Source organism: Nicotiana tabacum, chromosome 17 (genome assembly GCF_000715075.1).
Source record: "Nicotiana tabacum cultivar K326 chromosome 17, ASM71507v2, whole genome shotgun sequence".
NCBI classification, from domain to species: Eukaryota; Viridiplantae; Streptophyta; class Magnoliopsida; order Solanales; family Solanaceae; genus Nicotiana; species Nicotiana tabacum.
The window spans coordinates 101,843,940-101,866,995 of NC_134096.1; the positions used below are offsets into that span (position 1 = coordinate 101,843,940).

Consider the following 23,056-nt stretch of genomic DNA (forward strand, 5'->3'; position numbering starts at 1 on the left):
TTGCAGTCAAACTCTTTACTATTTTCAAAAAAATTGTCATTTCCACTGTCTCTCCTCTCTTGCAATATTGAAATCCCGTTAAAACTTGGTCAACTTTGCATTCTTTCTTCCTTATTTCCTCTCATCTGGCGGCTATTCGAACGCGCATGTTTCCCAACTACTACAATAATCTGACGTACCAAAATTGACAGGTATGTTGTGCACTTGACATAATTAATAAAATTTTGTATTCCTCCCAAAAATTTTCAGATCAGATTAACGCGCTTAAGATTTTGATATCTGAAGTCATGTTGTTGAAGATAATCAAAAGACAAGTCAAAGCCATCATCACAAAACCCTTCAAAAATCCATATAAAACCCCTCCACAGCCTGAACCACCACAACCTTCATCTTCCTCACAATCTCTTGCCATGTCATCATCACAGCCTTTCCTCTTCCCAAGTACTCAATCCACTGTTCTCCCTGATCCTTCTTCCTTTTTTGCCCCTCATCTCCTCTCAAATCCATTACCCACAAATTCTTTTTTCCAAAATTTTGTCCTCAAGAATGGTGATCAGCCTGAATTCATACACCCTTATCTTGTAAAATCCTCACTTTCGTCCCTCACTCTTTGTTACCCATCTCAGTTCCACAATCCTGCTTTTATTTACCAAAATTTCATTGCTGATTTGACTATCACTGGTTTGAATAATTCCAATCCAAATACACCCCATGTAATTTCATCCTTTGATGATCTTAGTGTCACATTAGACCTTCCTTCTAGTAATCTCAGGTTCTTTCTTGTTAAAGGTTCCCCCTTTATTACATGTAACGTTCTTGGAAATGTAGCGCTTTCGATTTCAACAATTCATGCCATTCTTGAATGTAATTCGAATAGTAATCGTACCAAATATACTATTAAGCTCAACAATGGGCAAACTTGGGTTTTGTATGCTTCTTCTCCCATTGATTTGAGTCATGATTTGTCCACTATCAAGTCTGGTGTGTTTTCGGGTGTTATTCGGATTGCTTGTTTGCCAAATTCTGACCCAACGTGTGAAGCAGTACTTGATCGTTTTAGTTCTTGTTATCCTACAAGTGGTAATGCGGTTTTTAGTCAGCCATTTTGCTTGGAGTACAAGTGGGAAAAGAATGGATGGGGTGACTTGCTTATGTTGGCTCACCCTCTCCATCTCCAGCTGCTTTCTGCTGCCGATTGTGCTGTAACTGTGTTGGATGGATTTAAGTATAATAGTATTGATGGTGAGCTTGTTGGTGTTGTTGGAGACTCATGGATATTGAAGAGCGATCCAGTTTCTGTAACGTGGCATTCGATTAAAGGTGTTAAGGAAGAGGCTTGTTTAGAAATAATTGATGCTTTGAATAAGGATGTTGCTTCGTTGGATTCGAAGGGAATATCAACAACATCGTCTTATTTTTATGGTAAATTGATTGCGAGAGCAGCAAGGCTGGCATTGATAGCTGAAGAGGTTTGTTACCTTGATGTTATCCCGGTTATCCGCAAATTCTTGAAGGATACAGTTGAACCATGGTTGGAGGGGACTTTTGAAGCAAATGGTTTCTTTTATGAATCGAAATGGGGTGGAATTGTGACTAAACAAGGGGCGCTGGATTCGGGAGCTGACTTTGGATTTGGGGTATATAATGATCACCATTTTCATATTGGCCATTTCCTTTATGCTATTGCAGTGCTAGCCAAGATAGACCCAATCTGGGGGAGAAAGTATAGGCCACAAGCTTATGCACTTATGGCAGATTTTATGAATTTAAGCAGGCGAACAAATTCGAAGTATGCCCGCTTGAGGTGTTTTGACTTGTGGAAGCTGCATTCTTGGGCTGGGGGATTGACAGAATTTGCAGATGGACGGAACCAGGAGAGCACAAGTGAAGCAGTAAATGCATACTATTCAGCAGCTTTAATGGGTTTGGCCTATGGGGATACCAATCTTGTTGCCATTGGATCCACCCTTTCGGCTTTTGAGATTCATTCTGCACAGACTTGGTGGCATGTGAAAGAGGGAAGCACTTTGTATGGGGAAGAATTTACAAAGGATAACAGGGTGGTGGGTGTTTTATGGTCTAACAAAAGGGACAGCAGCCTTTGGTTTGCTCCAGCTGAATGGAGAGAGTGTAGACTTGGAATTCAGGTCTTACCAATATTGCCCATTACTGAAGTTCTGTTTTCAGACGTTCAGTTTGTGAAGCAGTTGGTCGAATGGACGCAGCCAGCTCTGGCAAGGGAAGGTGGGGTTGGAGAAGGGTGGAAAGGGTTTGTGTATACATTGGAAGCAATATATGATAAAGTGGGTGCTTTGGACAAAACTAGGAGCTTAACTGGCTTTGATGATGGAAACTCCCTTTCAAATCTACTGTGGTGGATTCATACTAGGGATGATAAAGTGGAGGAAAGTGATAATGGAAGCAAGTTCTGCTGGTTCCGACACTACTCTCATTAAGTTTTCTGGAGTGTTACATTTGGAATGTCCTTTTAAGGCTTTAATTGAGCATACTCAAAATATGACATGATCAGAACAAAAAAAAGGTTATTTTGTTTCGTAATTTGGTACCTGTCGTTTCTTTTGTTTGTATATAAATTGGATCACTTGTCTGCAGCTCAATGCTTTGCGATATGATTGCTGTAAGTTCTTCCCCGATCTTAGTTGTTTTAAATAAAAGCTCAATTTATATAAATGTCTAACCAAAGTTTCGGTTCCTTAGGATGAAAAACAAAAATGTTAAATACCATGTATAAATAATTTGCTGAATCGATCATTGGTGTACCCGCAATCTCCTAATTTAGTAGGTAAAGCCATGTATATTGTTACTGAGTTGATCTTTGTGTGTCTGAGGTTGGTTCCAGACATTTCCAATAGTAGATGTGAAGTTATGAAATCACATCTGGTGAAGGATATTAATGTTCACAGACATAAATACTTAATTTGGATTTCTGGTGAGTTATACATTAAAAAGGAAGTAAAATATCTGGTTGTTGTGAATGGAGACTTAATCTAATCAACCAAATCCCTTGTAGCGCTGAAAAAATAAAACACTTGTTTGCAAATCAAAACTTATTGATCATCCAGTGATCTGAAAATTCCAAGCCGAAAGCTTTCTGTGCAATGCTGCTTGAAAGTCTTTGTTCTTCGATCTCTGTTCTTGTTTTGGACATCTCTGTCTCGCAGTTGCCCAATTCTTTGACCCTTTTTCAGCTTTTCATCTAGCAGGTAGCCATTAGTCCAAATTTGTCTTGAAATCTGGGCACTGTTCGGTTTTGTCTCCTTTCTGTTCTCCTTTTTCTTTTTAAATCAAATTTGCTGCTTCTGGTGAAATTTTTTGAAGTGCAACAATTGCCACTTCCAATGTTCTTTACTTTTTAGGCAAGTAAGAGGGTAGAAAAGGAACATTATAACATCGTTTAAGATGAGGTTTTGGTGTCCCAAGACTTAAAAGGAAAAGAGTAGGCTGTGCTGAAGTCTTGCTTTTACTGGAATGTTTGAACTTTGAAGGAGTACTCTGCATCTGATCTTACTTGGTATTGGAGTTATAGGTCTCGGTTGTTTACTAAGTATTCAGAAAGTTTTCGAATTCTTTGCTGATTGTTCATTCATAATTGTTTCTGGAAGTGCAATAAGAGTTCAGTAAGATGGGAAAATGCCATAAAGGGGAAATGAAGTTAAGGTCAGCTGTAAAGAGGGATACAAAGATGTAACGGCGCTTGTTAAGTATATTCATGCACCAGATATTTGATATTTCAAGTGAAAAACTAGATCAATCATTCAGGTGCATATTCTACTAAGGTCACACCGTGTCATTGCTTTTTAATTAGCGTAACTGTTGAACGTGTACGAGTTTGAAATGTCTGATAGGAAAACTTCGAAACTTGTGATGTGTTGCATTTTGCGTGTCCTGTGTGTCTCACTGTTGGGAGTTGATATACCAATACTTCTGATGACAAAGGAGTAATTTCTGTTGAGTTTGTATCTGATAATGTAACTTCTTGCCTGTCTCTCCTTTCTCTGCTTAAGGCGTGTGAATTGACCAGTGTATTAGATGTTGGCTCTATAGAGTCGCAAGATGCTGTAACCTCTTTTCATATTCTGGGAGATCAACCTCAGATAGTTTCATGTACTTAATTGCGTGTACATTCTTCTCTATCAGAGTAAATGTGTATGGTTGATCTAATTGATTTTTGTTTTAGTGTGCCGTGTGACCCATAGGTCACGAGTTCGAAGGGTAGGCTGCCTACATCACACCCCTTGTGGTGCGGCCCTTCCCCGGACCCTGCGTGAATACGGAATGCTTTGTGCATCGGGCTGCCCTTTATTATATGTTTCTGATCATGTTGAAGCCATAAGAAAGGGTGTTATGTTGCAAAATGTTTCCGCAAAAATGTTTTATGTTGCTGCTTAAATCTCTAGTAGAAAAGACCTCTTCGATGTATATATGGGTATGTTTTTCTGAACAGAAGTTTCACTTGGTTGCTTGCCGAGCACAGTAAAATTTATTTGTTTTGCCTGGTGCAAGATTGAGGTTTTGAGAATGTGTCAATCTGGAAAGCCTTTTGTAAAGGCTACCAATCTGACCAGCTAGTTATGGATATGGCCTCAAAGGTGAAGAGTCATATTTGGAGCTTAGTTTGAAATTCTTCTTGAATCATACTCAGCACAGTATTTGTTGGGGCCAGAAACATATATTGCTTCTGAATATCGGATGTTTGGCTCTTTATCGGCCATTCCATATGGCATATGCATGAAGGAGGAGCCGTAGAACCATGACAAACAACAACCTGGATTCAAGAGTTAACTTCACATTAGGCGTAGGCATGTCAAATAGTTCTAGAGGCATTCTCATTCAAGTGACGCACTGGATTACCATTTTCAACAAGTGTGAATCATCTGATGTGACATCTTGTTAGTTTATCATGGCTCATGCCTATGTCAAATCATGATACAGTTTTTTCATGACCAGCATTAGGTGACTTCTTATGAATTGTTCCGTCAACAATTAGCTGATTCTCATCTGAACTTTCTGAAGGAATATGTGCTTTATTTGGTTGCTTCATATATCTTCTATCTATTCAGTTAGCGAAAAGAAGTGGTTCTAACCTGCGATGACAAGAGAAAGCAGATACCTTTTCTTTTTGCTTTTCCTTTCCTCCCCTCTGCCTTTTGGTGTGGGGTAAATTATTCTTCGCTGATGAACAAGCTACAGGCTTTTGGTGATTTCTTCCATCAGTATGTCTGACACCAAAGTATCTTATGTTGTTTGTCCAATAGATATGGTGTCTTGGTGTCCAATACGTGATGTGACACTTCAAACACGTTGACCTCAGCCTTCACGATGTGGCTAGTGGTGACGCTCTGATATTCTTGCTCTACTTCTACAAAAATCTTTCTTATGACACACCAAGAATCCGGAAAATATAATTCGCCGCATTTATTATTTACTCTTAAATTAAAGTTAGAATATGGAGTATATTTTTAAACAAGATGCACACCAGAAAGGGACAGTTTTGTCTGTTTTCGCCTGCAACTTTGAACTTACCGTTTCTTAAAGCACTTTCTTCAACTACACATTGCTATGCTCTTTGGTTTTCTTTCTTTCCCGTTGCCCTAGAATCTACATCTTAATCTTTCTGATCATGACGTGGTAACAAAATATGGCTTCTCCTTTTGAATTATTGTCCCATAATATGTAAATTGCGAGAATCATCATACATTAATCTATTTCAACGAGAGCTACGTAATGGGTTATTGTCATAGGCGTATATAACGTAGAAGTTATGAGTTCAATTTCGCTCATACCCTGTATTTTTGTCCAAAAAATCATTAAATATGTACAAAATTTAAAATTACGACTCTTAACCCATAAAATTTAAAACCTTGTCCCTCCTGTTATTGACTTCACCAACCAAAGGGGCAGCAAATATTCGTTAGTAACGTTCACCGTATTTTGTTTTATATTCTATCTCAGTTGAATGGGTCCTATTTAACTGATAGTTTATGCCAAGTACAGACTGCAGTCCTCATATAATAAGTCTTTGCAACGTTATTTTTTCCCTTCCGTCAAGTTCTGTAACGTTACACCATTATGCAGTACATTCAACTTTAATTAAAAGAAAGCAATTACCAGTATACTTTCCCTGTCTGTCTCTTAGATCTCTTATTTTTCCTCATTTCTTTTCCTTGTTAATCACAATGCCATTAATTTTGCAGGAAATCTTGGACTTTTAGCCACTTGTTAAGCACAAGATGATGCTAGCCAGCTGTTAATGACAACTACGAAAAAGGAAAGAAATGTAAACTATGAAACACGATTGTGTCACGTTCTGAATTAAATCCTTCTTCTGAGTCAACTTGGTACAACTATTTCTTTTAAAGTGGAATATCAGACAAGGAGAATCTTTTTACATTTTCTAACCAATCCTCATCCATCCTCTTTTAAAGTAAACTCAGTAGCCAAAAATTAAAGGGCCTTCCAAAATCTGTTCAACAATCATCTAAAATGGGAGCTGTAACCCAAAGTTCTCTGCACAGTGAGTATGCAATGTTGCTTATTTTACTGTTCTATTCATTTTCTGTTTTTGTTAATGGTTATAATGCTCAGTTAACCTCAAATTCAAACCATAGACCAAACCATCATTTTCTCTTCACAAAAGCAAAATCTAAAGTCTTGCCTAATCCATCTGATTACTTTTCTAGCCAACTTCTTTCCACCCCTTTGCCCACTAATTCATTTTTCCAAAATTTTGTGCTCAAGAATGGTGACACACCTGAATACATCCAACCTTATCTAATTCGCTCTGCTAACTCCTCTGTTTCTCTTTGTTACCCATCTCAGAACATAACCTCTGCTTTAATAGAACAGATTTTTCGCCCGGATTTGACTATATCCGGTTTCAAGAATCCTAACCCAACGCAGCACCACATAATCTCATCATATAGTGATCTTAGTGTTACTTTAGACTTACCATCAAGTAACCTTAGATTCTTTCTGGTCAGAGGTAGTCCTTATTTAACCTTTGCCGTTAGTGGAAACACTTCCATTTCAATCTCAACCGTTGATCCCATACGCAAACTCTCTTGTGATAGTTCTTTCACTAAGTACACAATTAGACTCCGCAATCGTCAAACATGGATCCTATATGCATCTTCTCCTATTCATTTGACTCACAATGTATCCTCCATTATTTCTGGTGGATTCTCGGGTGTAATACGGATTGCTCTCTTGACTATTTCTGATCGCCAATGTGAGAAAATTCTTGATCAGTACAGCTCGGCTTATCCCGTGTCTGGAAGTGCAACTTTGAGGTCTTTTGGTCTTAGTTACAAATGGGATGTGAACGGTAAAGGCAAGTTGCTTATGCTTGCTCACCCTCTACATCGTCGACTTCTTTCAACAGCAGATTCTTCAGTAACTGTTTTGGATGATTTCCAGTATAGAAGCATTGATGGTGAGCTTGTTGGCGTTGTTGGAGATTCGTGGGAGCTTGAAACAAATTCAATTCCAATATCATGGCATTCGGTTAAAGGTTTGAATAAAAAATCAGTCCCTGAAATTATTCGTGCACTTGGTAAAGATGTCAAGACTTTGAATGCATCAAACATATCTACTACATCGTCGTATTTTTATGGGAAATTGGTTGCTAGAGCAGCAAGATTGGCATTGATTGCAGAAGAGGTTTCTTATCCTAAGATAACCCTGGCTGTTGTTCAATACTTGAAGGATACAATAGAGCCTTGGTTAAATGGAACATTTGGTGCCAATGGTTTCTTATATGACAGGAAATGGGGTGGCCTTGTAACTAAACAAGGGATAAATGACACAACAGCTGATTTTGGTTTTGGAATTTATAATGACCACCATTTTCATTTGGGATACTTTGTGTATGGGATTTCTGTGCTTACTAAATTTGATCCTGCTTGGGGAAATCAGTACAAAAAGCAAGCCTATGCTTTAGTTGAAGATTACACGAACTTGGGACTTAAGCAGAACCGGCATTATACTCGTGTTAGGTGTTTTGACTTCTGGAAGTTACATTCTTGGGCTGCAGGGCTGAATGAATTTCCATTTGGGAGAAATCAAGAGAGTACAAGTGAAGCTATTAATGCGTATTATTCAGCAGCATTGATGGGATTCGCGTATGGAGATACAGACCTTGTTTCCATCGGATCAACTCTTACTGCCTTTGAAATGCTGTCAGCACAGACTTGGTGGCATGTAAAAGGAGACAACAAAATCTATGCACCAAGTTTTGTCAAGAAAAATAAGGTGGTTGGTATTTTATGGTCTAGAAAAAGAGACAGCATTCTTTGGTTTGCTCCAGCTGAGAGGAAAGACATTAGGCTGGGGATTCAAGTTCTACCACTTTTGCCAATTACTGAGGTTGTGTTTTCTGATGTGGATTATGTGAAGGAGCTTGTTAAATGGGCACTCACTAGTGTACCTAAAAATAGAACTGAGGAAGGTTGGAAAGGATTTGTTTATGCCTTGGAAGCTATTTATAGAATGAAGCAAGCTCTAAAGAAAGTGAGGGACCTGAGCAATCATGATGATGGAAATTCACTCTCAAATCTCTTGTGGTGGATTCATAGCAGAAAATGATGAGCATTAAATTTGAGAGGTTTGCTAATTATGCTTTTTAGATTGTTATTCTTGATAGGTTGATCATTTCCATTTGTCTGAGGAAACTTCAATAAATATGGCATGAGTAACACAGTGAGAATAACAATGTGTTTATTATTGACCAATGTCACAATGCTCATGCTTTTTACACTGGGCCATTTCTTGAGGCTTTTTAACATGAAATATGCATCATTATTAATAGAGTTTCTAATTAGAATTTTCTTGCTGCTACATTCTGTTATGTTACATGTCTTGAACCTATAGATGCTTATGCAATTGGCACTTATCCACTAAGCCAAATGCCATTTGAACGACCACCTATGGAGCCAAGTGGTCTGATTGACTAGGTTACACAGTTTGTTCGTGCAAACAGTAGCACACACAAAATTTATTTTATACAAGCAGCGTCGACCTATTATCACAAGTCGATTTGTATGTGAGTTTTGAGTCCGAAAATGTAGAGGTTCTAAGGCTTTACCATTTTGGCCCAAATTGATGTTTATTTTGCATTGGTTTACATGTATATTTAGTGAATGTTTGTCTGCAAAGTGGTGTTGGATGAGACTCCTTGTAGAAGGATGTCCCTGCTATTGCGAGCAAATATGCTGCCTCCTCTATTATGAACAACAACAAACCAAGTGTGTTTCCACAAGTGGGGTCTGGGAGGGTAGTGTGTACGCAGACCTTACCCCTACCTTTAAAAATATAGAGAAGCTGTCCCGGTAGACCTTCGGCTCAGGAGAGATAAAAGGGAAGGGGCAGTGACAAACAAACCAATCAGAAAATCAAGCGAAAACACAAAACTAAATAAAGACAAAGCTCGTCTACTCTATTAAGAAGACGAGTACAAACTTCTCCTCTTCTCTCTTTATAGTAGTAGGTTCCAACAATATAAGTGTAATTGCAACCTTCTGATGCAAGAAAAATTAGGCCTTCAGGGGGCCAACCTAAAATGTTAGCTGGTGCCTATGTTTGCCTAGTTGTAACTGGACATAATATAATATATGACAAGATGGAGAAAGAGGGCAGGATTCTGGTGTAACTGCCAACGGTTGCTGCATTATAAATCATTATTTTTTTTCCTGGTGAGATCTTTTGATATTGATGTGCTTTTGCAAAAATTTCTTATTTATTTTTAGAAATGTTTGCATTTCAATTTCTTTAATTCATGGTTTGGTGGACAGCACGTACTCCCTCCAGCGAAGTGACAACAAATAAAAGAGAGGTGCCCTCTGAATTTTTTGCATTAACTCAAACTTCATACCACACGTCATGAAAAAACTATTGGCTATTAGAGATGCTTAGAGAGAATTGATTTTACAATTTTTTTTTTCCCAAATGATTGTAAAATATACAAATAGAATGAAATGTCGTGCACACTTTGATACATTTGCATACACACGTAATTTTTTTGGGTTATAAGTTTCTATATTACATATGAGATCTTGGAAAGGGAAGGAAGAAGTGGGATAGTGAGAATTGCTCAATTATGCAATAACAATTTTATTTTTTCTTCTTTTTTTAATAAGCAAATCGAAAAATATTGATGTGACAACATTTAAATATATTGGGCAACAAACATGAAGTAATCTAAAATCATTTACATTTTCTAATGTTTGAACTTTTTATGTTACCCAAATTTACTTGGGACTTTTCTCTTTTTAATGAAAGACAGTAAAAGACTAAAAGTTGCCTGGTTTTATTGAAAAGGAAAAAGGGAAAAATAATCAGAGGGTGACTTGAGACTTGTCCGATGCTTTAATGACGATGTAAAGGAAAATGGAATAACTCAAACTGCAAACAAGAAGACCATCTAGATAATATGTCATTTTTCCAATGTGGATAGAAAGCAATTGGGGTTGGACATAGGTGTTTGAAATATAGTACTAGTAATTTTTTGTTTACCATTGAAAAGCAATTTTTTTCAGCATAAAGATCTCTTCACGACAACCACCTACTCCGATAAAAACAAACGGAAGAATATGATGATTTTTCGTAGTACAAAATAGTACTATTCATTAGACTGCTACAGTATAATTTTATCACTAGTTCTGGCAAAAGAAAAGAATTTACATTCTGCATCTACTTCAATTGTTGGATTATGATAATAATGCCATAGATGGAGATTATATATATCATATCAAAATGGAGCTTTCACTTGATTATTTTGTTTAATCAGAAAAGAACATGTCACTAAGAAAACGAGGGAATATGAAAAACGTTATACGGAAAGGGTTTGCGCCACAACTTGGTTGAATAATTATGGCCTTTTATTTTTAAAAAAATAGAAAATAAATTGTAAGTGGTTAGTGAAAGAAGATTGTTTGATTGAAAAAGTGTCTCAAATATAACTTCTTTACCCGAAATTTTGTTTGAAAATTTTGTAAGCAAATAACTTTTCTCAAATTAGTTTTCAAGCTCAAAAGTAGAAACTTAATCTTCAGGAGGAGGAAGAAGTCATTGTAAAGTCCAGTATGACAGATGTCACAAAAAAAATAAATATATTTTACATTTGATCCTTTTTTAACTATTATTTTAAAAAATAGCATCATTTATTATTTATTCTATAAATAGCACTTTTGTTTTTCATTATTAGCATACTACAAAAATTAAGCCCAACATTCATCTTCTTCACTCCATTTTTTAAAATCTAATGCATATGTGAATGCCACCTAAATTCAAGATGTATTGATTTATACGTCTTTTATATTTTGTATATATCAAGTATCACTTTAATTCAAAATATATTTTTATGTATATAATTTTTGTATATTTATTTGTGAAGTGCCATCTTATTTTAAAATATATTTTTAATGTATATTTCAAATATATTTTATATGTCAAGTGTCATTTTAATTCAGGATGTATTTTTTATATATATATTTTTTGTATATTTATATGCCATCTTAATTAAATTTAAGCTATATTTTTTATGTATATTTCACATGTCTAAGTGTCATCTTAATTAAAGATGGATTTTTATGTATATTTTATATGTGTTAATTCAATATATATTTTTATATATATACGTTTTGTATATATTAACGTATATTATTATCGAAGTAAGATCTTTATGTTAAGAAAGGAAGAAAGAAGGAAGAGAAAAACTTAAGAAAGATAATTAAAAAGAAAACGAATGGAACAAATTTAGAAAATATATTGGCTTCGGCAGAAAATAAAATTAAGAAGATGAAAAAAAAGAAGGAAAACTAATAGATAAAGAGAAAAAAATACATGATTTTTGTACAAAGAATTATTGACTTTCCATTCAAATTGCTTATATTTAAAGATTAATAATTAATATTCCTATTTTAATGGAACTGTGTGCTACAAATATAAATATTTTTCTGAGAAGGAGGAAGAAATCATTTTAAAGTCTAGTATGACAGAGGTCACAAAAAAAGAAATCAACTTTGCTTTCAACATCAACGTGCAAAATTCACCGCATCTACTCTTGCCCTTGTTAAAGCAAAAGCATTATTCTCTCGTTAGTTCAACAAACTTTATGGTATTCTAACAAGTTAGTATATACTTCATATTCAAAATAAAGAGAAAAGAGGAGATATTCGAAGCCAGAATTAACTTACATACATTTGTAATGTAAATAAAATTTATTATTTTACAGCATGTAACTTCTTTTATTTTATGATTATAATCTCATTTATGATGGAAAGTCTCATATTTATTTTTAGTGATATGATAATGTAAACTTCTTATTTTCTCGTATTTACACACAAAAATTAAGCTCAAAAGCGAAAAAGGAAAAAGAAAGAGTAAAAAATGAGAAGATGAAAGACAGTAAAAAAGGAAACCTAAGCACAACACCGCCATTGTTTACGCGTAGCCGGTAATTAAGGGAGTAATTTAGTGAGTCATAAATTACTGCTAATAGCAACGTATATTTGTTTTTCCATAGACAATGACAGTTATAAACTGACAAAAGAATAAGGTCGGAGAAGACAACTAAGTAGTAAATTACTAAAATATTCTAAACGTAGTGTTGGGTCTATGACTAATGATTGTCTGTTTACAATTGTTGTGCAGAGACCACAAAACCGAAAAAAAAACTCATCCTTGAACATGGGCTTCATGATGTTTTCTTTGACTTAGCTTCTCGATAACGTTCTTTCACAGTTCACACACAGAAGAATGTTTATTTATCTTTATTCCGCACAATAATTAATTTGTTTGACGTAAATGCTGAGTCCATCACTATTCACAAAGTCTTTTTCCCTAGGCCTCCCTCACCATGTTATGTCTTTCTTGTTCAAGATTCTGATTTACCAAACGAAATCAAGAAACGACTATTTCGAAGTCGCACCCACGTTCCCCATTTGCCCACATTTCATTTGTTTAGTACAGCTTCACCATTTCTCATGTTCTAAGGCTCCTACCTGTAATTGAGCAAGACCCAGAAGTCTAAGAGAAAGCAGTGGGTTAAGAGGTAAGTCGAGTTTTGAACTACTAACATTGTATTATGCTTTTTCCTAATGACAATTTGAGGGATCTGGGTCTGTCAAGTTTTCCTTTACTACTGAATCTAGGCGCTGCTGACTTCAGTTTTGGTGCATTCTCATTTTCTCTTTCGAATCTGTTAATCTGGGTTAACTTTGTTTAATTATAGGGTTTATAGGACTAGTTTTGGCTTGAAAGGTTGATTCTTGGCCAGTAGTGCGACTTCAATTTGAGGCTTTCATATGACACAGTAGTTAAGATCTGGGAAAAAGGGTTTGCATTCTTGGATATTTGACTATTTGTGTGCAAATGAGGGGTTTTGGGAAATTCCAATGTGGATTTTAGAGGATTACTGCATAATTCATGATTAAAGTTGAGACCTTTATTGAAAATGGCCTCTCCAGATTCTTCCCCTTCTGTTGTTCCACTCCCAGTTTTCCCTGCAGCTTCACCTTCAAATTCTAGTTCTAGTACATCTCCTCCTCCACCTCCAGACTCTTCAGCTCCACCTCCTCAATCCTCTTCTCCACCAGCTCCGCCTTCTCCTCCTCCATCAGAGTCAAAATCACCACCTCCTGCAGAATCTCCTCCACCACCACCTCCGACAGAAGCAGCACCACCACCGTCAGTATCACCGCCGCCACCGCCCTCACCACCACCACCTTCTCCTAAGGCTCCTCCACCTGCCAGTGCCCCACCTCCAGTTTCATCTCCACCCCCACCATCACGAGAATCTCCTCCTCCAGCCCCTCCTCCTTCCCCACCTTCTCCCCCTCCGGCAGTTTCACCTTCCCCTCCACCACCAGTGAAAAATCCATCACCACCCCCTGATTCTCCACCACCACCACCACCTGTTGTAAACCCGCCACAAAACTCCCCTCCACCTGCTGCATCAACCCCCCCTCCAGCTTCACTGCCATCTGCTCCTCCACCTGTCCCCTTAACATCTCCACCCCCTTCTATTTCTCCTCCTGCTCCCCCTAATAATGCATCTCTAGCTGGAGCTCCCCCTCCATTACCTGTGCCTCGCCTTCCTACAGAGAAGCCCACAGCTAAATCAACTACCCCTAACCCTGCTATCACTGCAGATTCAAGTCCCAGAAATGGTGGGGGAAATAAGACTGGAGGTGTAGTGGCAATTGGTGTTGTTGCTGGGTTTTTGGCCCTTAGCCTGGTGATTCTTGCTGTCTGGTTTACACGGAAGCGAAAGAAAAGAGAGAGTGCATTTAATCTCAATTACTTGGGACCCTCTCCATTTGCTGCTTCCTCACCAAATTCAGGTATTGCTTTGCATAGGTTCTTGAATTTCCTTATGGATTTTGTTGTGTGGAATTTGTTTATTGGCTAAATCATTCTACTTTGCCGGAGTAACTAAATGCATCCATCCTTTACCGAACTCTTCCTTGCATGGATTACTGTAGTGGTGACAAAGAACTATTGCATTTGAACCATAATGATCATTCTAAATAAAAGGAATTTGCTTTAAAGAACTACTGCCCTTCTACATCCTACTATCCCCAGACGCCACTTGTGGGATTACACCGGTGTGTTGTTGTTGTTGTTGTTGTTGCTTTAAAATGGTATATAAGCTCCTTATCAAAAAATGGTGTATAAGCTCTGTTTTTCGAAATTACAGACGGCCCATCTGTATTACTGAACATCGGAGGAATACTTTTGCTTCTTTGCATGAAAATTTACTCTATGCTTTTTCCTTTTGCTACAGAGTTGAGTGCAGGTGCACTCAGTAAAATTACTTTCTCAAGAAAACTAGAGTTTTGAACTTTTGTGTAACTTGGATATCTGTGTTCTCTTTTCACTTTCCATTTATTGATCAGCTTTGAAGTATAAAGTACGGGTCAGAAAAATTGATTTTCGCTGTGCCAATTGTGCAAATTTGTTTTCAAGTATTGTTTACAGTTTATTTTAAAAGTGTAACAACCCACCCTCTTCGCAGCTTTTGGAGCCATAATAAAATACTTATTTTTCCAGATACATCCTTCCTAAGATCAAGATCCCAACATTCTGCTTATCTAGCTGCAAGCGGCTCGCAAAGCACTTTTATGTACTCTCCAGAGCATGGCGGTATTGGAAATTCAAGATCGTGGTTCACTTATGAAGAATTAGCTGAGGCAACAAATGGTTTTTCCTCTGATAGTGTTTTGGGTGAAGGTGGGTTTGGATGTGTTTACAAAGGTGTTCTTAGTGATGGAAGGGAAGTCGCTGTCAAACAGCTGAAAAGTGGAAGTGGACAAGGGGAACGTGAGTTCAGAGCAGAAGTTGAGATTATCAGCCGTGTACACCATCGTCATTTGGTTTCGCTCGTTGGTTATTGTATCTCAGAGCAACAAAGGTTACTTGTCTACGACTATGTGCCAAACGACACGCTTGACTATCATCTTCATGGTAAGACCGGTGTGAAATAAGGAACTGATGAATTAAAGTACTTGGATTACTGTACTATAGATTCTCTTTTCTATGATTGAGATCTCCAATTCCACAATTTCAAGATGAGTTGCTTATTTCGTTACCATGGCTAATAATGTCCAAAGACATGACTAGCTGCTAACATTGGCTACAGCCAATTGGCCTTCTGTTGTGCCACATTTCAGTGAACATAAACATTCTCTATTCTCAGATGTGATTGCAACTTAACTTCTATCACTTGATTAAATGCTGCAGGTAAAGGCGGGACTATGGATTGGGCTACCCGAGTTAAAGTAGCTGCTGGTGCAGCACGTGGACTTGCTTATCTGCATGAAGACTGTAATTTCCCTCTTTCCCCCGTATCAAAAGAATTTCCTTCTTTCCTTTTATATTTATATTTCCACTTGTTCCATTAAAGCCTAGGGCTTCAGGATACTTAATAAAAGGAATAATTGATACAAAGTGGTTAGAGGAGCGGTTTTAGATTTCTGCAAAGAAGTTCAGATGCAAAATACCAAATGCTCTTCACTTAGCATTTGTTTTCCATCAAAATAGCCTGATTTTGTCATCCTTCGGTATAGAAATGTAAAACCTTGACTAGTCAGCATTGTTTATTGATGAAAACTAATATAGTCAGACCTCTCTATAACAACATCCCCATATAACAACACTTTACCATAAAAGCCAAGCTTTTCCGGAACCAATTTTTATGTTATGTTATAATATATGTTCTATATAACAACACTTCGCTATAACATCGAAAAATATTCGGAACAAACGAGGTCGTTATAGAGAGGTTTGACTGTACTAAAATTGACCAATCTTTTAAGTTGTAATTCGCCATGGGCTTTCTTTGGTGATAGAGCATATTGTTGTTTTATGCAATTTTTCTTTACTGATTTATCCTCTAAAATTTTGCTAATTATGTCATTCTCAGGCCATCCCCGCATTATCCATAGGGATATCAAATCATCAAACATTCTCTTGGATATCAACTTTGAAGCACAGGTATGCCAATTTATCCAAGTTTGTGACTTGGTATTGTCATTGTTTGTTGAATTTAGGCTACTGAACCAAAATATCTTGTGTTCCATGCTGTAATTGTGTATAGCAAATCGTATGCGTTATGCCTCATAGTTCATGCATTTTATGCAGTTTTTCAATGCATTTTCTCCTTGCAGGTTGCAGATTTTGGGCTTGCAAGGTTAGCAGGTGATGTCAATACACATGTGTCAACTCGTGTGATGGGAACCTTTGGGTAGGTCATACATGTGCTAAGTCTTAAATTTGAAGAAATCTATTTTGGCCTCATATTCTGTTACAATCTTGTATCAACTGGCAATATCCTCAATACCTTTGGCAGTTACCACAAGTGATCTCCATAAACTGTGATCCTAAACCTGCTTTTGCTTATAAAAAACTTTTATTACTCTATGTCACATCCGTTTCACTTTGAACCTCAGCGGAGTCCATAAATTGACCTTAATAATGACATAAACTGATTTCCCACTTGTAAGAACAGCCTAAAGTTGGTTTCATGCTCCAAATTGTAACTTTGTGCTCTTGTGTGAGGGCAGGATTTAGTCTTCAGTCAAACAGTTGCTTTATGCAGCATCTTACAACCATTATGCAACTGTCGGCCACCTAAATTTTCCAATTGGCCCTGTTATCCTACACAAAGAAGTGGGCTAAACTGATATTAATCGAAATGACTTATTTTGTAGCTGTATATGATGCCTTGAGCTGATTACTTGATATTAACATGAATGATTCCAGATACTTGGCACCAGAGTATGCATCTAGTGGAAAATTAACGGAGAAATCTGATGTTTATTCATTTGGCGTTGTACTTTTGGAGCTTATTACTGGGCGGAAACCTGTTGACCAATCTCAGCCCTTAGGCGATGAAAGCCTGGTTGAATGGGTAAGTTCACATTTTATTTGTTGTTAATTTCCTGCAATGATTAAATGTTGATGCTTAACCAAAATTTGTGGCCAAGCATCCCTTGTATGCTGAATTAAAGAGAAACTAAATATTGAAACCTAGGCCCAGCATGTAGAGTCAAAGGTAATCTTTTTTTTTCTTTTTTTTGGTTGTGGGGGGGGGGGGTGGGTGTGACTATTATGGAGAATCAAAGGAGAGATATTAATTTCATTTGAGTTTTTTGTGTAAACATAATATTTCGTGTTTCATAGATATGCTGGCTGTAGTGATATATAATTTGTATTTGATCTATTAAAAAGATGTAGAGGAGTGATTTAGGAATAGCACAACTAGGACTGTAAAAAAACAAAATGCTAAAGCACTAACATAATTGAGACTAGTATAAACTGAGTAGAAAATGATATCTAGCTCAAGTGGCAAGGTTAAGATCACTTAACTTCAAGCTTGGCATTTCACCTTTTCTTGGAAGCGAAGCAGGTAGCATCGGAATATTCTTACTTCTTTCCAATCAGTTAGATTACTAGGTTTATCTGGCAGTGGATTACGCTCAATATTTATATTGATTTTTCTATTAGTACTGCACTGAGTAGCTGTGAGGTCTAATTGTCATTTCTACTTAATTTACTTTCTAAGTTCCATCACCCTGGCAGAGGATGACAATGCAATCCTCACTTGTCGTTAATAAAAACAAAACATAAAGTTCAACCTATGTGATTGGGTCAAGTACTATTTACCTTTTTAGTTTAGAAAGATACGACCTCCTCTACTTTCGTGCTACGCTTGTCGCTTCTTGTTAATTTTAGATCATCACAAGAAGGTAATTTAAAGGTAATTTAAACTAACAAGTTCATAACAAAACCTGCTGCAGTTTATAAAAGAAAAGGACATGGTAGCTCTTTATCAACAAATAAAAGAAAAGATGAGGCACCCACTCCCATGCCGCGCACCCATTCCTTGATCACTTGCCAACTTTACTTGACCATTCTCTTTGATCCCTTAATTTAAACTAACCGGGTAAAATGTAGTAACCCATGCTTTTTTTAAATTCTCTGTACCTAAATACCCTTAGACAGAATATCAGGAAGGGGTGATACTGCTTTTATCCGTGTCTGACTAATAATATCACTATTCACACCTATTTGATTGGGCCTGTTGAAGTTTGTCCTATTTGCTTATACATTATTCTCGTAGTCACTTGGGTATTATATTCGTTAAGTGAAAATTGAGAATTTACCTTCTATCTTGTAGGCTCGACCTTTGCTTGCTCAAGCACTTGAGACTGAAAATTTTGAAGATATAGTAGATCCTAGGCTTGAAAAGAACTTTGTTGCGAGTGAGATGTTCCGGATGATTGAAGCAGCTGCAGCTTGTGTACGTCATTCAGGCCCAAAAAGGCCTCGTATGAGCCAGGTGATTAGTCTTATTTGCAGAGGCAGTTTATTATTCGTTTTGCTGCAATCCTAAATTTTTTGCATTGTCTGTCTGTCTTCCTGTTCCAGGTGGTTAGAGCTCTAGATTCCATGGATGAGCTGTCAGATCTGTCCAATGGAATGAAACCTGGACAAAGTGAAATTTTTGATTCAAGGGAACAATCTGCACAGATAAGAATGTTTCAAAGAATGGCCTTTGGAAGTCAAGAGTACAGTTCAGATTTCTTCAATTACTCCCAAAGCAGCTATAGAAGTTGAGTTTTCAATGGCGTATTATCAAATATTTCCCTTGTGTTCCCACCTGGTGCAAAATCCTAGCAATTCGCGCCGACAAATGGTGGTTTCTCACAATCTTCGAATGAATATACCATAACTCACTGAGAGATCTGACCTGTAATTACATTGTGTAAATCACTGTGCTATTCCTTTTTTGGTTAGCGTTGAAATCTGCTTTCTTTTTTTATTCCTTTTTGTTGTCTTTACTAGATCACACGGCAAACAATTGGTTTTGTAGCATTCTGAAATTCAACATTCTATTCATACAATGTAGATATGTTAGTCAAAAGTTCGTTTGACTTAAAATACATGCCTAACTAATCGTTGTTTGTTCTGTTCACGAGGTAGTATGGTACCAAATGCAGATAAATTCTCAAGGACGACCAATTGTTCGGTGTAGCTATTTTGACCAACCAAAGTTTGTCCCTAGAGATATTACTCAATATACAAGGCACTGACTCTTTATTATGTTAATTAATCATGTGAATGTCATTAACCTGACTTATAAAAAAAAGAGTATGATGACTTATAAAATGTTGAGCAGTCTTCTCATTAGAGAGAAATGGAGTCGGCGGAGTCACCTATGAAGAAATAAAGAAGAAGAAGAATAAGGGCTTCAGACAAGAGACTTAGGTTTGTTTGGAATTAGACTATGTTGTCTCTATTATTGACTAACGGACTTGACACGTGGAGGAATCTCGGCATTCAAGAACTTCTAATTTGAGCCGTTGGATCCTACAGAGCACATGCTGAGCATAGAAGAGAATATTTTTGGTTACACAGTTGTATTTACAAGCAATGAAATTTAGACAAGTGTACAAAATAATTTAGTTACACAGTTATAGACATAGGCAATAAGAATTAGACAACTGTATAGAGTAATTTTATTTTACAGTTTCTTTTTACAACAAATACATGTATAAATATTTGTACAGTGAGTGAAAGAAGATATAGAAAATTCTGCAAATTCCCTTCTTCAATCTTTCATGGTATCAGAGAGTAGCTCGATTCCAAGGGAATTCATCTTTCAACTTTTCTTTGTTCTTCATTTTTTGTGTTCTTCACTCTATTCCACCGTGGCACCTGAAACACCTCTCATTCCTGCACCTCAAACTTCAACTAGAAATGGAGTGACTCTTGATGATAATCACCCCTACTTCCTTCATTCATTATATGCACCTGGAATGAGCTTAGTCAATGCAGTCTTTGATGGTAGAGGGTACCAAGGATGGAAGAGATCTGTGTTGATAGCCCTTTCAGCAAAAAGCAAACTGGGCTTCATTGATGGTACATGTCCAGCTCCTGCTATTGCTTCCAAAGATTATCAACCATGGAGCAGATGCAATGACATGGTAATATCATGGTTGTTGAACTCACTGTCTAAGGACATTGGAGACAGTGTTATATACTCCAAAACTACAAAAGAACTCTGGACTGGACTGGAGCACAGATTTGGGCAGTCTAATGAAGCAAAATTGTATTACCTGCAGAAAGAGTTAGCTGGTTTAGTTCAAGGTACAAGTGACATAGCAACCTATTTCATAAAGCTTAAATGTCTATGGGATGAGTTGGATTCTCTCAACACCAATATCAAGTGCACTTGCACTTGTATCTGTGAGGGTAAGAAAGTGGTGGAAAAATCACAAGAGGATCAGAGACTTATTCAATTTCTAATGGGCTGGAATGAGGCCTATGGTCAAGCTAGGGGAACCATACTCATAATGAATCCATTACCCAACATCAACCATGCCTACTCCTTGATTCTACAAGATGAGAATCAGAAAGAGGTATATGCTTACCCTCTCATTTCAACTGATGCTTCATCCTTCATGGTAGGAAATTAGAACAATTTCCAAAATCAAGGGAACTTTTCACAAAGAAATAGGAAGTAGAAACTTCTTGGGCAGTTTCAGAAACCTGCTAATGGTTTTCAAAAATCTGGAAGTCCACCACAAATGAAATCAGTTCCCAAGGCAAGGAAAGGAAAATTCAACCCTAATGTTTCTTGTACCTACTGCAAGAAAATAGATCACTCAGTAGCAGATTGCTACAGAATCATAGGGTTTCCATATGGGTTTGAATTCACAAATGGAAAACAAGGTCAAGGACCTATCAGAGGTAATGGAGCTTTCTCAGGAGACCAAGGAGATGATCTGACCAGCAATGAAGTTATGAATCAACACCTTTCAAGGGAACAATTCTCACAGTTGGTACAACTCATTAAGCAAGTTAAGGTGACAGATGCAGTAAGCTCAAACTCAGAAATCAATGCAAATGCTGTGGCTGGTACAATTATCAAATATTCTGGTTCTTGTTTTCAGTTTACAATTCAAGCACCTGGATTATAGATTCAGGAGCTTCTGAACATATGTGTTTTGACTCAAGTGCTTTTATATCTTTATCACCTCTTCCTATTCCTCTAGACATCAACCTACCTAATTCTTTCAAAGTAACAGTTACTCATGTAGGAAGAGTTTCCATTCATTCTGATTATATTCTGGAAAATGTATTGCATGTTCCTAATTTCAGATATAATCTTATGTCTGTTAATAGGTTTTGTTTGCAATTTCATTGCATTATCTCATTCTACTCTACTCAATGTAAGTTGCATGCCCCTTTAATGAAAAGGGCTCAAGTTTTTTGTGAAGCAAAAGAGGGACTATACCTATTGGAGCCTAATCATGCTAGTTCTAGAAATAAATGTGAAGAAAATGTAGTTTCATCTTCAAAGCAGAATGTTTTCATTCATGTTTCAGTTTCTTTTCCCTTTTCTGCAAGTACAATCTCTGATGTAAATCTTTGGCATGTCAGATTAGGGCATTTGCCCTTTTCATCAATGAAACATCTCAATTTTATTTCCATTCCTTCTAATCTTGAATGTTTCTGTGATATTTGTCCTAAATCCAGACAAACTAGAAATTCTTTCCCTTTAAGTCAAATCAAATCAAAAAGTGCATTTGAATTAATTCATGTTGATACATGGGGATCTTACAAGGTTACAACTTATAATAGTTTCAGATATTTTTTAACTATTGTGGATGATTATAGCAGAGGGACATGGACCTTTCTTGTTAGCAGCAAGAGTAATGCTTTTGATGTACTAAAGAATTTTTTGACTATGGTAGAAAGGCAGTTTGGTGTTAAAATATAGAAGCTAAGGACAGACAATGCCTTTGAGCTAGGTAAAGGAACCCAACAGTCTGCTTTTCTTTCCTCTCAAGGAATTCTGCACCAAACATCTTGTGTAAACACCCCTCAACAAAATGAGATTGTTGAGAGGAAGCACAAACATCTTTTAAAAATTGCAAGAGCTCTACTTTTCCAATCAAAAGTTCCTATTGGGGAGAGTGCCTATTGACTGCTACCCATTTGATCAATCGACTGCCTTCTAAGGTTCTTAAAGGAAAGATACATTTTTCCATTTTGTTCAAACAGTCATCCTCTTATAATTCTCTCAAAAGTTTTGGATGTTTATGTTATGTATCTACTTTATCAAATAGGAGAAGTAAATTTGACCCTAGAACTAAGGCTTGTGTATTTTTGGGTTATCCTTTGGGACAAAAGGGATACAAGTTATTGGAAATAGATATAAAGAAAATTGTAGTTTCCAGAGATGTTCATTTTTATGAGGACAAATTTCCTTTTGCTTCTGCCCATGTGCCTTCAGACCTATATTTCCAATTCCTCCATCTCCAGATAGTACATATACCTCCCCTCTATTATAATCTTCTTCTATTCATGAACCAATCATGCCTCCTTCACCACTTCGTAATAGGGTCAATTCACCTTACACTTCTTCTTCACCCAGCACTCATTCACCTCACATTTATCCTTCACCTAGAGATCAGTCACCTCACACCCAGTTTTCTCCTAGCACCAGTACACCTCCACACATTGATAC

At 36.9% G+C, this 23,056-nt stretch overlaps 4 protein-coding genes across 4 annotated transcripts; all 4 read left to right on the top strand.

Annotated features, from left to right (window-relative positions):
- The first annotated feature begins 216 nt into the window (after positions 1-216).
- LOC107777521 (glucan endo-1,3-beta-D-glucosidase) lies at positions 217-2,691 on the top strand. Its single transcript, XM_075234753.1, has one exon. It carries the CDS (start codon positions 288-290, stop codon positions 2,454-2,456), a length of 2,169 nt encoding a protein of 722 aa, XP_075090854.1. The 5' UTR covers positions 217-287; the 3' UTR covers positions 2,457-2,691.
- A 3,078-nt stretch (positions 2,692-5,769) lies between these two features.
- Positions 5,770-8,839, top strand: LOC107777520 (glucan endo-1,3-beta-D-glucosidase-like). Its single transcript, XM_016597564.2, has one exon. It carries the CDS (start codon positions 6,505-6,507, stop codon positions 8,602-8,604), a length of 2,100 nt encoding a protein of 699 aa, XP_016453050.1. The 5' UTR covers positions 5,770-6,504; the 3' UTR covers positions 8,605-8,839.
- Positions 8,840-12,602: 3,763 nt separating this feature from the next.
- LOC107777522 (proline-rich receptor-like protein kinase PERK8) lies at positions 12,603-19,444 on the top strand. The gene is made up of 9 exons (XM_075234752.1): positions 12,603-13,069; positions 13,250-14,360; positions 15,070-15,483; positions 15,760-15,843; positions 16,442-16,512; positions 16,686-16,762; positions 17,281-17,428; positions 18,698-18,859; positions 18,949-19,444. Exons 2-9 carry the CDS (start codon positions 13,472-13,474, stop codon positions 19,135-19,137), a joined length of 2,034 nt encoding a protein of 677 aa, XP_075090853.1. The 5' UTR covers positions 12,603-13,069; positions 13,250-13,471; the 3' UTR covers positions 19,138-19,444.
- Positions 19,445-20,141: 697 nt separating this feature from the next.
- LOC142172009 (uncharacterized) lies at positions 20,142-21,503 on the top strand. Its single transcript, XM_075235758.1, has 2 exons — positions 20,142-20,942; positions 21,063-21,503. The coding sequence occupies exons 1-2, from the start codon at positions 20,142-20,144 to the stop codon at positions 21,501-21,503; spliced, it is 1,242 nt and encodes a 413-aa protein (XP_075091859.1).
- Positions 21,504-23,056: the final 1,553 nt, after the last annotated feature.